We start from the raw sequence: 17,284 nt of genomic DNA on the forward strand, positions 1-17,284 counted from the left end.
TTCACAACTCTTGTCTCTACAAGGACAGCTACCTGGTCATGACATCTTGGAGAAGGCCTTTTGCAGACACTGGTTCTTAATAAACCCACGAGTGTTTAGCGTTCAAGGCTGTTGAGACCTCAGCAAAGTACATGCAGTCCTTACTCATCAACAATTCACTCATTCATCCATCCATCCATCCATCCATCCATCCAATTTAAGACTCTCTCCCCGGCTTGGTGAAAAGCCCCATTCCTGCGCTTTGTGCCACGGATGGGCCCCTTCCCTCTGCCCCGCCCTAGGGGCCAGGGAGCCAGCTGATGCTTTGCAAACACTGGGCCTCAGCCCCACGCTCGGACCTGATGGCCTGAGAGCTTCGGAGCTGTGGGGAAAGGGACAGAAGAACCAACAGGTGAGGAGCGTGTGAAGACAGAGCCAGCGTCCCTGTCTTCCTCCAGGCGACCGAGACCGAGGTTTCCGAAAGGGGCGCTCTGCGGGGGGAGGAGGTCAGAGGGGACAGAGGCGAGAGCGCAGAGGACAGACGAGGAAGAGGAAGTGCCCAGGTGCAGTGGGTGATTCGGTGGTTCCCTAGAGGGAAAATGCTTTCTGAAATCCAAAGGCAGCCCCCACGTCGAAGGAAGAAAGCGTCTGCCTTTCTCCTCCCGGGGAGGTAGGTCTGCTCTGGAAGGCACAGCCCGCAGGATAGAGTTCAGAGGTGGCAGGCAGCCCCATCAGGGTTCCCTTCTTCTCAAAGGTTAACACATGCTCCATGCAAGTGTGCAAACACACACACACATGCACAGCGGTTTTGTTAAACTGCCCTTACAGATAACGTTCACAACAGAACTCGGTTCCCAGAATGGAAGCCACCCCCTCCCCGTGTGTTAGCCGTGGCGTCCCCCTGTGGTCACAGGCTACAGAAATGACCTGGGAGGGGGTGGGAGGTGGTCACTCACTATAGCATCGGTCCTCAGACTGAACGGCGGCCTCCCTCCTGCTGGTGGCACTCAGTCAGCCCCCTCTCTCCCCTGGGGCACCAGTTAATGGTGATGGATGCTGGGCTGGCACCGGGTCCATGAAACGGGAGCTCGACTCCGGGCGGTGCTAACACTGCCACGGCCGCGTTGCGAAGGCGAGAGTCCCAACTTCAGAAGGAAAGCACCCAAGGAGACGCGACGGGGCCTGACCCTTCAGGGTTATTCCAGCAGATGGCCAGAGAGAGCAGCCCCATGCTAATGCCCAACATTTGGAAGCTATGCTCAATTAGTGTCAAATTGACTTCATTAAAAAAGATATACAGTTTTATTATTTTCTAATTACGAGGATTCAGACTAAAGGCTAATCGCATTGCCGGGTCCAGGTTTACCTCCAGCTGTTTCCGTAAACAGATGAGACTCCCGCGTCATTACAGACCTTGGAGTACACACGCTGCGAGCATGTTATGAATGCGAGCTCTTAAAGAGACAGAGTGCGCGCCACCTCCCCAAGGTAAACGCACACTCGAGAAACATTTACTACTGTCTTAACTGGAAACCCGTTTCTCTTTTTCACCAATTTCTCAACGGGCTGGAACAAATATGTTTTGCTACATAACATCCAAAATGTTCCAGTCATTGACATAAATGGAGCAACCACATCTAGAGGCGGCGGCTGTGTTGGCTGCTAAATTTGCACCCCTTATAGAGACCAAGGGGCCCCACAAACTAAATGTCTCTCGGCCTTGTCAGGGCTTGCCCGTGCCTGGGCCGCCCTCAAAACTCTGACGGACATTCTCAGCATGCAGCAGACAGTCGTCGGGCACAAAACATTTTCTGAAGCTAATGCTGCACGCACAACTGCTTCCCAAAAAGCAGGTGTGGTATTTCCTGGAGAGCGAAAGCTTGGGGTGTGGAGTTTAACCCAGGGTCCGGGAAATCGACAGTCAGGAGCCCCCCAGTGAAAGCATGTTGGAGAGCACGAGGTCACATGGAGAAAAAGCTCCCCTCGTTGAAACCTTTGGTGTCTACATAAGCACCCACCTCCACAAAGAACATCCTGTGAGACAGCTGAAGCTGGCAACGCAAAGCCCATAGTTTGTGCACACCCTGCAGAGAGGTCCGCGGCCAGCAGACCTGGTCTGGCTTCTGCAGGACAGAGGGAGACAGCGAGCCCTCAGGCCACAGGGTGGACCTGCACGCCCACACAGGAAGCGTGCAGGGCTCCACGGCACTCCCACTTCCGAGGGTGAGGGTGCAGAGTCTACCCCAGGGCACTCAGGGTCAGGCTGCTGAGTTAGGTCACTACGTTAGGCCGTGCTTAGCAACCCCAAACGCTACGCCAAATGGCTGCTACAATCAGACTCGAGTGGGTTTAAAACAAATACAACGTAACGAAAATCTAATTAAGCAGAGGTAAGGAGTGTCTCTCATGTCACATATCCCATGTTCTTTCTGTAAAGCACTCAGCACTCCTTCCAGATGCCTTGTCTTAGCATCTTACACAAGATGCTCAACAAACCCTACTGTGGGTTCTCCACACGTTGTGTTCTCTTATGTCTTGAACTCCCAGCACTATGTCCAGAGAGAAACAAAACTGTCGCCGAGGCTGCTGCCACCCCAGACTCAGAATGACAGATGGGCTCAGCTCACAGGCTGAGCAGAGACAACCCTACCTCAGGCCTGGCTCTGCAACCTGGTCTGTTGGCTGTTTCACCGAGCAGCCGTTGATCTCTGCTGGTCAAAGGGCACGTGAGCCCTCCTGACCCTCACCGAGGGCGCCCCGTTGGCATCCCCGGATGTTCTGTGACAGCAGAGAACGTGGACGAACCCAAATATGTCGGCCACTACATGCATAAAGCGGACAGGTGAGGCTGGCCTGCACCGCGCTGTGGAAGTGAGGAGCCGGGTGCACACAGCCCATCAGAAGCGCATCTGACCCGCAGGTCCCCCGCAGGGGTGGACACTCGAGCGCACTCACCTCAAGGTGAACTGGTCCTCCGTGCAGTTCCTGGACACGGACACGGGGAAGGTGAGCACGTCGCCCTGGTGCGCCGTCTGTGGCAGGTAGTGCACGGCCACGTTGTCGTCCAGGCGCAGCTCCCGCAGCGCAGGCGTCCGGCGCGCCTGGTGCAGGAAGACGCTCCCGATTCGCTGCAGCGGGGGCTCCGCCTCATCCGGATCTCCACGGGCGCAGTCCCCGCGTGCGTCGCCTGGGTGCACAGTGTAGTAGAGCTGCGCGGCGCTGCCCGCCGCCGGGTCCACGGGCCGCCTCCGCCCGGCCACCACCACGGGTGCGCTGAACCAGCCAGACGGCAGCCGCAGCTCGGCCACGCACAGCCCCAGCTCGCCGTGCAGCCGGCAGCTGCTCCGGACCTCCCGCGTCTCCCGGAAGGCGAACACCCGCAGGCAGGGCAGCGGCTCCGGCTCATCCCAGTCGCTGCGGCCCAGCACGTGGAACAGCACCTGCACGGTGGGCTGGCCAGGGTATATGTCCTCCCGCAGGATGTGGGCCTGCAGCCTCCGGCCAGGGTACAGTGCACCGCCCGCGCCCGGGGGCCCGGCGGGTGGCAGCAGCAGGTCCGGCGGCACCGCTTGGCGCGCCGAGAATGGGCCGTAGCTGGCGCTCAGCGCGGGAGGCCGGCGTGCGCGGTGCACGAGGAAGGACTCCACGCGGGACTGCAGGCTGGAGTTGCGCATCACATCCTGGTCGGCCTCCTTGAGGAAGAAGGCTGCGTCGGCGCCATGTACGCGGTAAGTCACCGGCAGGTAGGTGGGCAGCAGGGAGAAGCGCTGAATGCTCTCCAGGGCACCGCGGCCTTCGGTCACTGTCGGGAGGAAGGAGGGCAGCGTTAGAGCGGAGGGCAGCTGCTGCCCCGCAGTCCCGGGCTTGGGCACTTGGGCGCGTCGCGGGCAAACGCTCTCGTAACCTAGTGGCCGTGCCTGACAAGCAAGAGACAGGGCTCCCGACAGGCTATGCGGGAGCTGAACCGCGAACACCGTCCGGTGGCGGCTATACATCTCGTCGTCGTGTTGTCATTTTGTGACGTCCATCCATAAGGCAGTCATGTCGTAAGTGCTGCGTCGTTGTAATCTAGCCCTGTCATGTCATGATGCTGTGATGTTGGTCAGGTAGTCATGTCGTAAATGCTGTTGCTGCAGCATCGTGATGCAGCCCTGTCGGAATGTGGTGTCCGTAAAGTTGTCATGCAGTCCTGGCCTAGTGTTGCAAGGCTGGAAGTTGCCATGCTCTCAAGTCATGATGAGTCGTGTCGTTCTATTACAATGTCACCATGTTGTGACGTCACCAAGTGGTCACGCTGCCGTGCTGTTATGTCGTAGGCGACGCACTGCTGCTCTGCGCAGCCTCAACCTGCCCTGTTCCTAGTGATGCTCTCGCTAGAACTGCCCGGGGCGCTCACCTGGGTAGGTGCACTCCCCGCAACCCTGTGACCAACCGTGGTGCCCTCCAGCGATGACCACGGACACTCGGGAAGAAAGAGCGTGCTCTGCACAGGCCTTGTAGGAGCCGGGCTGGGTCCCTGTTGTCCCTGGGGTCCAGGGCGCGAGCGCAGGTGTGGGCTGGCTCCTTATTTACAGGTAGAGAGAACGTGCGGGCCAATGGTCGTAGAGCAATGAACAAAGATGCAAGAGCCCTGGTGGGGCAGCTCCGGGCTGTCACCTGGTCACCTGGCCCGGGCTGCAGGCCTTTGTTTCCCGTGGGGGCGGGAGAGCCGCTGTCGGGGCTCCCAGTGCGGTCACTCGGGGTCTGCGCTGCTGCTGCTGCTGCTAGCACACTCACACTCACACACACATACGCCCAGCCCTTGAGGGTTGAGCTCCTCCAGCTGTACCTGCAGGTGGCAGAGTCACCCGCGCCACCTGCACTGACGGTGCAATCGCCCCTGATGCGCTTCTCAGAACTATCCCGCCCCTAAGCAGTGCCTGACTGTTCATACAGTTGTCAAAAAAACTAAATTCCACTAACCTAACTCAAAAACCAGGCACCAGTCGCCATGCCCAGAGGTCGAGCACGCATACCATGCAACCCAAACAAAATAATACTTTCAAAGCTCAGTGGCGGACACGTTGGCCTTTGGTGTTTTCAGGATTAAGGCAAGACTTCCTGCCTTTTCCTTGAAAGGAGTGAGGTTGTCACGAGTTAGGAAGGCATTAAGAAAGTGTCGCATCAAATGGGGAGGGACGGTCCATGAACACGAGATGCAGGTGTCACTGTCTCCATGTGTGGGTCTAGGGCTGTGTCCATGTTCTGCCCATCACAGACGCCACCTCTGAGGACACGCCGGGCATGAGGAAGCAGTCAAGGGTGCAGGGGCAAAGACGAATGCAGGCAGACGGGCAGCCATGAGTGTCTGGACATCACACACTCCCCTCGGGGCTAGGGATAAAGAGGAAGGACTTGGGAAGGGTGCGCTGAGGGGAGCCCTCCAGAGACAGATGAGGGGACCAGACCTTGTCATGCTGGGTGCAAGGGGGTACAAAGTGCACACCTCTGGTCCCTAGAACCCATGAATCAAGGGAAGCAAGTCCCGGTCATCAATCCCATCCTTTGCAAAACCAGTGTCGATACCAGTGCACCAAAAGCATACTCTGTTTGTTCCTCACCCAACAAATCCCTCCCTCGGGGGGGAAAAAATAAATCCCAAACGTTATTTTTACAGTGTGCCTTCTATTCTGTTAGAAAAACACAGACGCAGAAATTACATAATTCGAGAACCAATTTAACGGGTTTTAGAAATGGAAATTGCCCGCTCTGGGAACACCGGCTTTCCAGGCAACGCGCCACCCGCCAGGCGGGGGGGCCCTTCTCTGCAGTCGCCATGTAATTGTCTCTGGCTACTCTGCACAAAAAGCAGCCCCCAGCCCTGACGCTCACGGTGCCAACCTGATTCGATGGCACCCCTGGGGGGGGGGTGCATGTTCCCATGCACAACGCCTACCTGAATCTGGGGCCCGCTGGGCAACCATGTGTGTGTGTGTGTGTGTGTGTGTGTGTGTGTGTGAGAGAGAGAGAGAGAGAGAGAGAGAGAGCGAGTGCACAGGACACAGCAAAGAGCTCAGAGAAAGGGGCCTGGCCTTGGCTCTGCTGCCCACAGCTCACAAGGTATAAGTGAGTCACTGACCCGCTTGGTGTCTCATGGGCTGTCCCGTGGAAGGAAGGTGCTGGCCGGAACGTGGAAGGCCCCCCAGTTCTAACAGTGCAGGGAGCCCGGCTGCATGGGCATTTTCTTCAACTCCTGGATGGGAAGCCCGCGGGACACGTTCCACCCGAGCTTATAAACATCTGTGACCACAGCAGCACGATCCTGCGCCAAGCAGAAGGAGCCCCGCTTCAGGAAGCAGGACGGGGCTTGGGCTGTGCCGGACCCTGTGAAAAGGCCGGGTCCGCGAGCCCTTCCGGCTGACCCACCCCGTGAGTTGCCATGGTTCCACCGAGAAAACGGGCCTTGCTGGTTTTCAGAACTCAAAACTACCATCAATGCCATCAGAAACTTGGCTGGAACAGGATCACATGGTCGACGTTATGCGGAAGTCACCCGGGATTTCTCGTTTCTGTAAGCTTGTATTTTTCACAGGTGAGTTTCCGTGAAAGCACAGGGCAGGTTGAGAGTTTCTGCCAATGTTCACGGGGTGCCTCCTCCCGCACCCCCCACGTTCTCTGGTAGGCTGCATCCCTGTCGCTCTGCCCCCCAGGCTGCACTCTGTGTGTCACTTCTCTGCAGCGTTTGATGGCACAATGCTGCTGTATACGTCCCATTTTATGCCTTCCGTGCATCCCGCCCTGGCCCCGTCGTAGGCCTCGAGGCTCCCGTGGTCTATGTGCACAGGAGCGGAGGCAACGCTTTTCCACACTCCTTCGGAGAGTGCCTGGCAAAAAATGAGGCACCCAACCACTATTGGACCAATGTGTGGACGAATGCATCAATGAACTTATATTTTTACACTAGGGTTCTATGTGCGGTCCTCTCTGCAGCCATCACTCAGTAATTAGAACCCTGGACCTCTGATCCCACTGAGCACACCCCTGTAATCTGCGTGATTTGGGAACAGATAAAATAGGTGCCTCACTACGCAGCAGGATCCCTAAAAGACCTCCATTCTTAAAAATACATCTTGGGCCCTGGCCGGTTGGCTCAGCAGTAGAGCGTCGGCCTAGCGTGCGGAGGACCTGGGTTCGATTCCCGGCCAGGGCACATAGGAGAAGCGCCCATTTGCTTCTCCACCCCTCCGCCGCGCCTTCCTCTCTGTCTCTCTCTTCCCCTCCCGCAGCCAAGGCTCCATTGGAGCAAAGATGGCCCGGGCGCTGGGGATGGCTCTGTGGCCTCTGCCTCAGGCGCTAGAGTGGCTCTGGTCGCAGCATGGCAACCCCAGGATGGGCAGAGCATCACCCCTGGTGGGCAGAGCGTCACCCCATGGTGGGTGTGCCGGTTGGGCACATGCGGGAGTCTGTCTGACTGTCTCTCCCTGTTTCCAGCTTCAGAAAAATGAAAAACAAAACAAAACAAACAAACAAACAAAATACATCTTGGCACTACTCTGAACAATGGTCTTCAGTTGTCATCACACCCGCCTGTCACTCATTCTGGAGACTGCCAAAGCCTCATACCAGAGTTATACGTGGTTAAACATTCATACTGACACCACTGCTCCATGGACTCTCCTGTCGAACACCAGATCCCTATGACTTGAGGGCTCCAAACTTAACTAGGCAGCTAATGAAACAGCCCCAGGGTGACAGCTTTGAAGGCCTCTGACTTTATCTGGGAAAGCAACAAGGAGGGGTCACGATGACCATTTTTTGAAGACAAGTCTTGTCTGACCTTTATTCTACAAATGGCCTATTGGTCTTTTCACCTGGTATCTGACCTGAGCGTCTACTGCTTGAAAATGCTCCAACTTGACCTACAACTCATGTTATTTCCTTTTGTCAAAACAAAACAAAATGCCAATTCTATTCCGCAATGCACGAGATGGGCTAAGACATAAACTCATTATCCTCAAATTCCCACAGTTCTTCCTGAAATCACCTGAAAACACCAGTTCTGCCTAAAAATGAGCCAGGTGTCAAATAATATTAAGAAGGAAAAAGAAAGAGCTGTGTGCAGTAAATTACAGTAAAAACTCATTAAGGAAAAGAAATCGCATTTGATTTTGGTGCTGTGGCTTTAACTGCACCTGAAAGAGACACCATTCACCTCTTGCAGCGGCTGCGTGTAGGGTTGCGAGGTGAACACGGGGCACCCACTTCAGTCTGCATTTCAGAATAACAATGAAGTCTCTTCTTACTGGAAGCACGTCCCAAGTCTTGCCTAGGTCCTACATTATTGATCCGAAAATGAAATTCCACTGGGGCCATCTGGACTGTGAGGTGCTCTGTCCGGCAAACCACACAGGGGAGCAAAATCACTGCTATTTGAGAACCACCGTCTCTTGAATTATAGTTCAGACCCCTGTAGGTGCAGGCGCCATGTACGTATGCGTTGCGTGTATGCGTGCACACATGCACGTCAGTCATGGGTGATGTGTGAAAAGGTCACCTCACACACTCTTGACTGTCCGAGTCAGTGAAGGTACCATTGCAGCTGACCTTCCGCGTGTGGGGGACCCGCCCAGCTGAGAGGAAGGAGGCCAGGATCTGTTTCTCCCAGATGCCAAGACTAGAGATAAAAAGCCAGGCCACTCTCGACATGACATAGTTTTCCCTTTCAGACTTGACAAAGAGGTTTTTTTTAATCACCGTGAACCATGCTGTCCAGACCCCAGTCACAGCTCCATCCGCACCCCGGGGCTCATGCGGAGGCATACTCGGGGTCCTATTTCCCGGAGAGGAACTGACAACACCCAAGACAAGTGTGCGATCCCCGTTCTCTCTGCCCTGCTCCGTGCATGCCTCGGAATCTATTCCTGGACATAAAAAAAAAATGAACAAACGCTCAGGAAAGTTGTGTTTTATAAGAATGTTCAATGCACTGTCAGGCTTGAAGATAAAAAAAAAAAATCCTGCAACAAACTAAATACCCATGAAAAGTATATATAACCACCACACACCTATTAAAACAGCCAAATCTCCGGCAGGCGCATACCACCCAACGCTGGGAGGACATAGAGCACCAGGAGTCTCGCTCGCTGCTGGGGGGAATGCCATGCGGGACGGCCACTTTGGAAGCCAGTTCCGGCAGTTCTGGGAGGTTTTTTTTATCGGTTTTTGTTGTTGTTGTTTTTACAAAACTAAATATACTCTTAGCGTACCATCAGTGATCACGCTCCTTGGTATTTACTCGAGGGAGTTGAAGATGCATGTGCACACTAAAACCTACGCAGGGATATTGACAGAAGCTTTATTTGTCGTTGCAAAACTGAGAAGCAACCAAGAGTCCTTCAGCCGGTGATGGACCGATCAGCTGTGGTCCATCCAGACAACGGAGTATTATTCAGCTATAAAAAACAAAACAAAAAGGACCTATCAAGCCCTGAAAAGATTAGGAACCTTAAATGCCTATTAACAAGTAAAAGAAGCCAGTGTGAAAAGGCTACAAACATTAGGACCCCAACTCTCTGACATCCTGGAAAAGGCAGAACCACGGAGACCAGGAAAGATGGGGTTGTCAGGGGCTGAGGCGGAGGAGGGCAGTGGACAGAGCTCAGAGGATATTCAGGGCGGTGAAACGGGTCTGTACGAGACCACAATGACGGACGCACATCATTACACATTGGTCCAACCCGTAGAATGCACAACGCCAAGAATGAGCCCTCGTGTCAGCTGACTTTTCCGTTCTCTTGATTAAATCTGCCGACTCTCCCCTCTTTCTCCGACAGGTTCTTGGAGGCAGAGCTCTGAACAGACTAGGTTCACGGTTATAGGTTCAGGGCTCAGAACAATGCGCGGGGCACAGAGGGGCTGTAAGGAAATATATGAATGAAAGAATGAACAAATGGATAAATGAAAGCATTTGGGGCCATCAGCCTCAAACCACCCTCTGCCGCTCAGGGTCAGCAGCTCATCACCCCAGACCCGCACTTGAGAAGGTCATGGCTGCTGAATCTTCCTGAACGCCTACAGGGGACAAAGTCCGGTGAGGAAGATGCCATTTGGATACACAGGATGAATTCTACTTCTCACCTCCAACCTAACGATGCCCGAGCAGCACTTTCTCCAACACTCCATCTGCAGCGGGAGAACTTCATTAAAGTCACTTTCTACGAAACCCTGAGGTCCCTGGAGTCCAGAGACAAGGTCAAAGCACAGAGACTCCTAAGGGCTGTTCAGAGGGGAGGTTACCAGGTAGGAAAACATCGCTGCATCAGTGGTAGACCAGCACATCTGTCCAAGTTTCCAGACTCCGAGTCTATAGGGGCTATTTTACAACATTGAAGATAACCGATTAATAGCTCAAATTAATTCTTGTCTGTCAATAGGCAAGTCAGCTCTCTCCAGCCAGGGAAGAGGCAGCTCGCCCCCGCTCTCGGGAGAGTCGGGCCTGTGTGGACTTGTCTGTGCATTTCAATACCCTTTTCCTCTACAGAAATGAGTTCTTCATTCCCTCCCCCCCCCCCCCCTCAGGTCGGCTCAAGCTGCCGCCCGAGGTCCTTATTTCATTAAGGAGCTAAATAAGATTTTTAACATGAATTCATTGTCTGCAGGACAGTCATGATCTCACACTTCTGTGGAAATTATCGTTTAACAGGGAAGAAGTGGGGATACTAGGTGGCGTCTTCCCGGCCGGTCCCGTCCCTGTCACAATGGTGAAGCTGCCAGTCTCGGGAGCTTGCTCCTGCCGGCCACCTCTGCACCACACAGAACACCACGTCCACCCCGTCGGGCTGGGTGGTGACAGCCCAGCGCAGGAGCAGACATGGAGGAAGAATGATGACATACAGGAACTGTGGGAAGCCATCCACAATCAGCCTGAACACACTTCGGAACCGCCTCGGAAAAATTGGACTGACCGGTCCCCAGATAGACTATGATAATTATTTCTCAGCCACCATGGCCAGCCTGCTGACCCGGACAGATGCAGTTTCCAGAAAGATGCCAGGAAGCACGCCCCCACCAAACAGCATCAGAGGTGCAGCCTGAAGTGTGATCCGAATGCACCTTTAAACCCACAACATGTGGACACATGGAAAACGGAGAGCCTGGAAAAGGGCCCATCTCCAGGATCACAGGGACCCCAGGTGATAAATGAGGTCCTCCGGAGCAGATGTTCTGACTCAGTTCCCTGGCAAGCAGATGCGGTTCTGGCTGGCAGGCTGCATCGGGAGAGGGCCTCAGAAGTCGAGCGTGTGGGCAAGAACCCCCGGAGGGTGCAGGTTGCTCTCTGAATAACTCACGAAATTAGCACACGCATCTGTTTGGAAACCAGGGCCAGGCGGCGAGGGGTAACTCCTTGAGCCCAGAAATTAGAAATCTCCAAATGAGTCCTAAGATAATCGACTAAGCGGTGCGGCAGGTGAAATCCTGTTCCCCCTCCCAGGTGCCCACATCCTGGCCCCAGGCACCTGTGATGATGTTACACCTGGCATGGCAAAGGAGCTTTGCAGATGCGATTATGTCAAGGAGCATGGGATGGGGAGGTTATTTTTGGAATAGTGGGTGGGTTCAATGCCATCATAAGGGTCCTTCCGAGTGGAAGAAGGTGTCAAAAGTGTAGGCGGGCTCTGCCCGGAGAGCTCAATTGGTTGGCGCAGTGTCCAGAAGCACAGAGGTTGTGGGTTCGATCCCCCATCAGGGCACATACAGGAATAGATCAATGTCTCTGTTCTCCTCTCTCTCCCTTCCTCTCTCTCTAAAACCAATAAACTTTTTTTTTAAAGTATAGGTGGGAGTCATAAGATATAAGAGACTCGACCCCTCAAGCGGAGGTAAGGGGCCAGGAAGCCCAGACTGGCCGTGAGCCCCACAGCGTCCTCTGGCACAGGAGCACGCATGCAGTGCGCCGCCTGAACACCCAGGCGTGGAGGCCCAGAGAACGGACCCCCCCCCCCACCCTGGCGCCGAGTCTGTCATTCCACACTTCCTGGTAGACGATGACTTTGTCGTCCTCATTATAGTTGACACATGTATGCTTCATGCTGCGACTGACTGAGGGCTGCACAGAAGGGGGACAGTCACTGCATCCTAGGCCTTCTGTGATGGCTGCTTGTTTGCTTGTCTGTTTTTGTAAAAACTGTCAGAAAACCCAAACCCAAGCAATTCGAGCAAAGGAAGGCATTTCTTTGGCTCCCACATCTAGAAGAAGCTTCAAATGGCTCAAAAGTTAGGATGCGGGTCCACCTGCGGCACTGGTCTCTTGCCTCTGTTTCCTCCTAAATTAATGAATTTATTTTGGGAGGGCTCACTCAGGGTAGTGGTCCCTGGCAGCGCCTGGTAGATGTGCCCACCCCCCTGGGGCCCAGCCCACTGAAAACTATAGCTCCACCCCCTTCATAATAATTTTAATATCTAAGGTTAGAGGATCATTGGCCCAGACTGGGTCACATGCTCATGACTAAGCCAATCACCATGGCCAGGGGAATGGAATATGCTAATTTCCACCCAGACACCAGAATGGATTCAGCCTCACAGGTGTCCCTGGACTGGCCAGGAGGTGCCCAGAGGACATGGTGGCACTAAGAAGAACATGAGCTTCTGACGCATTTTGTTACTGTGGTAGTTTTATTCCAGGGAAGGGAGGAAGGGAGGAAGGGAAAGGGAAAAGGAAAGGTAAAGAAAGGCTAGTTGTCCTGACTTTGTTCTTTCTGAACTTCCCAGTTCTGCACTCGGGTTTCTTTGGAAATCGGTTTGTGAAGAAAGGTGTTTCACAGGAAAAGTGGGGAAGAGAAGGAAGAAGGAAAGTAATATTGTGGGGTTTTTCCCCCGGAGCGGCAGGCACTTTTATTTACTAGATTACTCGGTGCTAGCGTGGCGCTCAGACAAGTGTTTCATTCTTCCCATTTAGCAGGTAAGAACATCGAGGCCAGGCCGAGGCCGAGAGAGCAGGGACAGGAAGCCGAGTCTCCATCTGGAATGCCCATTACCCCCCCCCCCCCCCGCCCCGAGTGCTGGCTCCCCGGCGCAACGGAAGCCGATTTGTCAATACACGACCCAGTTAGAGAGAGGAAGCAGTTTGCTTTCTGTGCATCTCTGAGGCTAAATACTGTATGACTGAGAGGACCCACCATGCCCTCGACATACACAAGCTCTTAATGTATGTCCTCTTACTAAAACGGGATAAATGGCCAATAATTAACTTGCTTTCTACCACTTTAAGGGCAAGACTGAAAATGGAAATTGGGCAGGGAGACGGGTGGTTAGGAAAATAGCTTCTAGGTCAGGCAGCCGGGCTCATGACCGTCATGGCCACCATGTCCCTCCGGCTAGCTGCGCAGCTTGGGGAAGTAACTCCCTCACCCGTATTCTCATTTTCTTCATCAATAAAACGAAGATCATCACAGCATGTGCTCCGTACAGCCGTTGAATTACCTGAGTTATTCCACGTACGTATTCAATACACATTAGCAAGTATATTATTAACATGACTATTTTCAGAACCGGCAATCTGGCCGTCCTAGTGCAAAACCCACCAGGAGCTGCCTACGTGCGCAAGATGCAGGCTTAAAAAACAAACAAACACACACGCACGCACAAAAAAAAAATGAAGTAAAAAACTGTCAGATCCAGTTCAGTTCAATAGTAACAACAAAAACTACATTTCCTAGAATGAAAATAATGCTCGGATCTGTAACAAAACCAGAGGCATACCGTGATTGCATGACATAGGAACACAAGAATTCATTTTTTTTTGGGGGGGGAGGCAGGTCCTTATATAAAGGTACAATTCCTCATGAATGATATCTGTAGGGAAAACCTTCATTGTGTGTATGTGTGTGTTTTTCTTCCCTCTGTCAAACATTTATTCACTTATAGGACACATTTCTGGGAGCCCTCATAAGGAAACAATTCTGTAAATACACGTAGCCGAGATGTTTTAAAAATGATTCAGTAAACGATTTATTCCACCAGAAAGTGCTTCTTTGCAAGCCCCGGGGCTCTGCCATGGAGTATGTGCCTAAAACAGTAACCACCAACACTTAAACTTTAGATTAAATGTGAAGCCTCCGGGTGACAAGTTTATTCCAGCCTGACAAGGGAAATGCCTACTTGTAAATGGACGTGAGTCTTTTGTAAATAGAGCATCCATGAGGCGTTTCTTGGCTACTATCGTCTTAAAAGCTCCAGGGAGGAGGCTGGAATTCGCCAATCAAACTTAATCCCCAGCAGTCTAAACTCCTTATCCCACCCCCAAAATAAGGGATAAGTGGGCCATAATGGATTCATAATCAAGACTACAGGACATTTTCCACTAGGACTAGCCTTTAGGGTCATCCTCGGTGTGGTCGTGGGATGAACCACCGTTTAAAGACAGGGTTTGGTAAAAACTCCGCAGATGTGAATGGTGGCTTCACCTGTGTGTGGCCAGGCTATTACAACAATGTCCTAAAGGAAAAGAAAACGTGGAAAGGACTCCGCCACGGTCCTGGGAGGCCAGGTGTATGGAAACACATTCACACCCAGGGTTGTTCTGTCCACAGAAGATTCCAAGAGGGCCGTATCTGCCCAGAATTTGATAGCAAACAGAAGCAGGCGGGTGGCACTGATAGTGTCTCTTCGCCCGGTGCCCAGAAAGAATCTATGTCACCGTGGTAAAATCAAGCACCAGGTTAAGGTCCTGCCCAGAGAGGAGAGGATCGCCAATTCTCCCAGGTCCTTAAACCTGACAACTGGGGTCTAAGTGGGAGGGGTTCCAGGGACAGGATGTGCTTGCTGACCTGCACAGACGCTGGGCTTTGCGAAGCCTGGACTCCCCTAAGCACTCTGGTCCCGAGTCTACCTTATGGTGGGGAGGTCAGGGTTCAGAGTGGACGGCGGGGTTCAATGTGCACAGGGGAGGTGATAAGCCATCACTGAATGCACGGCCGATCAGAGGAGGAGGTCTGGGAAGCCGTCCTTGCCCGAGAGTGGGAGGTCATTCCAGCTGTCACCTGGCTGTCAGCATCCTGACGGTCCAGTGGAGGACTGAGCACGGTGGGCCTCGCCATCCGGCTGCGCCCTAGGCATCCGTGAAGAGACAATGAGACCCGCCCCACCCCATGCTGATTGATGTTCACGGATGGGATCCAATCAGAGAATTCTTCTAAACTAACTGTCAAGTGATTCTAAATGTAGCAGGACCAGCCACCCCGGACTGGCTGCTCCTAGCCCCCTTTCTAGCCCTCGCATTATTACGACAATCATCTTATCCCCCGTCTCGGCACCTCGAAGACCAAGAATGAAAACCAAACAATACCCAGTCAGTGTCAGAGCTCAGGGAGTCTGAAGGACCGAGGGCTGGGATAAAGTGTCCCCCCTCCCCATGTGTGTCCCTCCTCCCCATGTGCGCCCCTCCTCCCCATATCCGTCCCTCCTCCCCACACCCTCCCCCTCCTCCACACCCGCCCCCTCCTCCACACGTCCGCATCTCAAGCAATTACTTGTGTTCCCGAGATCTGGTTACTCAGCATGAGACAGTTTCTTCTGAAGTGACTGGAGAGCAAATTAAATTAACACTTCAAGCGCGGCATGTTACTGTGGGAGGATTAATAGGTGTCACTTTGAGGAAATGTGACACCACCACCTTAAAAGCCTTCCACGGTTCTGACTTGATGAAAAGGAAGTTAAACAGCTAAGCTGACATGGCAAGAGCAGGGAGACCCCTGTGTGCACCACTGAGGGTGGACCCGCCCTCGGTTGCTGGAGTCCCCTCCCTCCCTTCCACTATCCTTTACAACCAGGTCACAGGCTGTGTCCAGAGTGTCACCATTCTCTACCCAGTCCTCTGGCTGTTTCTATGTCTGCAAATTAAAAAAAAAACTGTGGCCCTGGCTGGTTGGCTCAGTGGTAGAGTGTTGGCCTAGTGTGTGGAAGTCCCAGGTTCAATTCCCAGGCAGTGCCCATCTACTTTTCCACCCCTCCCCCCTTCTTCCCTTCTCCTCCTGAAGCCATGGCTCAATTAGAGTGAGGTGGCCCCAGGCACTGAGGATGGCTCCATGGCCTCTGCCTCAGGCGCTAGAGTGGCTCCAGTTGCAGCAGAGCAACACCTCAGATGGGCAGAGCATCGCCCTATGGTGAGCATGCCAGGTGGATCCCTGTTGGGGTGCATACGGGAGTCTGTCTCTGCCTCCCCTCCTCTCACTAAAAAAAAAAAAAAAAGACACAGCAAGAAACCAGAAGGATGGTACCCATCTATGTAGGGTATTGGGTGGGAGAAGAGATGGGTCTAAGAGTCCCCTCACTTCATTCCATCATCAAAGAAGAGATATAGACTCAGGATATAAAGAAAGCACTCTGACAAGAAGCTGTGACCACAGAAGGCTCTCTAAGATCAGGGCACAGATAAACAAATCTGTTTTCTTTAAATCGGCACCAAAGGCAGAACTCCACACCTCATCGTACTGAGTCTTGTGTCTCCTTCCGTGTGGCAACACATTTTGTTTCTGAGTGAGCAAGCTAATTTCTATGCTTGAATCAGAGTAATTAAAACCACTGTGCAGTCTGCCCGGTTCTGCCTAGAAGCCCTGCCACAGATGCTCTTTTTTCTGAGACCTCTGGTACCCGGACATCATGCAGTGAGGCGTGGGACTGAATGGCCCGGGACGTCCAGTGGTCCTCACGTGGAATGTCAGGAGCCTGACAAGCCCAGGGCCCTTTTAATTGGGGAGTAAATCTTGTTTCCCTGCGTTCATGTTCTGGCCTGGGGAAGGGGGTGGGCGGGGGGAGAGCCAGTTTCAAATTCTTGTTTCAAACATTCAACTTATTAAATCCCAAGGTTGCCTTCACCAGACAGGGACATCCGTGGTGCTCGCGTTTCTAGAGGAAACTGCCACTCCCCATACTCGGTGCTGAGGACGCCCAGGTAGATGGTGACAGAATGTCACCCCCCACACACATACAGTCTTTCTGTTACATCTTTTCTAAAAACCCTCCCCAATGCCCAGAGAGCAGATGTTGCAAACTGAAGGCCCGTGAGCCAATTCTGGCTCCAAAGCCTGTTTTAGTCGATTCTGCGTGGTGTTGTTTAAAACCATAATTAGATTGTAATGCCAATATTTATAAAACAGATTTCACATAAAGATCTTGACTCTAGGGCTTTTCTTCCACATGTTCTTAGATGTGACACATTGGTGAGTCCGTGGCCATATTGTAACAAGCAACACAGCCGCGTCCTTTAGGTGGGGCAAGAACACACTGGTTGGCCACAGTCCCCACCCAACTCTTACGCCTCATTCACATC

The 17,284-nt window shown here is 53.1% G+C and overlaps 1 protein-coding gene across 1 annotated transcript in view; it reads right to left on the reverse strand.

Moving 5' to 3' along the window:
- Window positions 1-1,940: 1,940 nt before the first annotated feature.
- The window catches only part of LOC136391904 (transmembrane protein 132D-like), a 96,973-nt gene continuing 81,629 nt past the window's right edge, over window positions 1,941-17,284 (reverse strand). Inside the window, exons 2-4 of the mRNA XM_066363804.1 lie at window positions 2,935-3,781; window positions 2,727-2,757; window positions 1,941-2,102 (exon numbers count right to left, since the gene is read on the reverse strand). Of these exons, the coding sequence (XP_066219901.1) occupies window positions 1,941-2,102; window positions 2,727-2,757; window positions 2,935-3,781 (1,040 nt within the window). The remainder of the gene's footprint in view (window positions 2,103-2,726; window positions 2,758-2,934; window positions 3,782-17,284) is intronic.

The sequence above is a fragment of the Saccopteryx leptura genome, chromosome 2, assembly GCF_036850995.1.
Source record: "Saccopteryx leptura isolate mSacLep1 chromosome 2, mSacLep1_pri_phased_curated, whole genome shotgun sequence".
In the NCBI taxonomy this organism is placed as follows: Eukaryota; Metazoa; Chordata; class Mammalia; order Chiroptera; family Emballonuridae; genus Saccopteryx; species Saccopteryx leptura.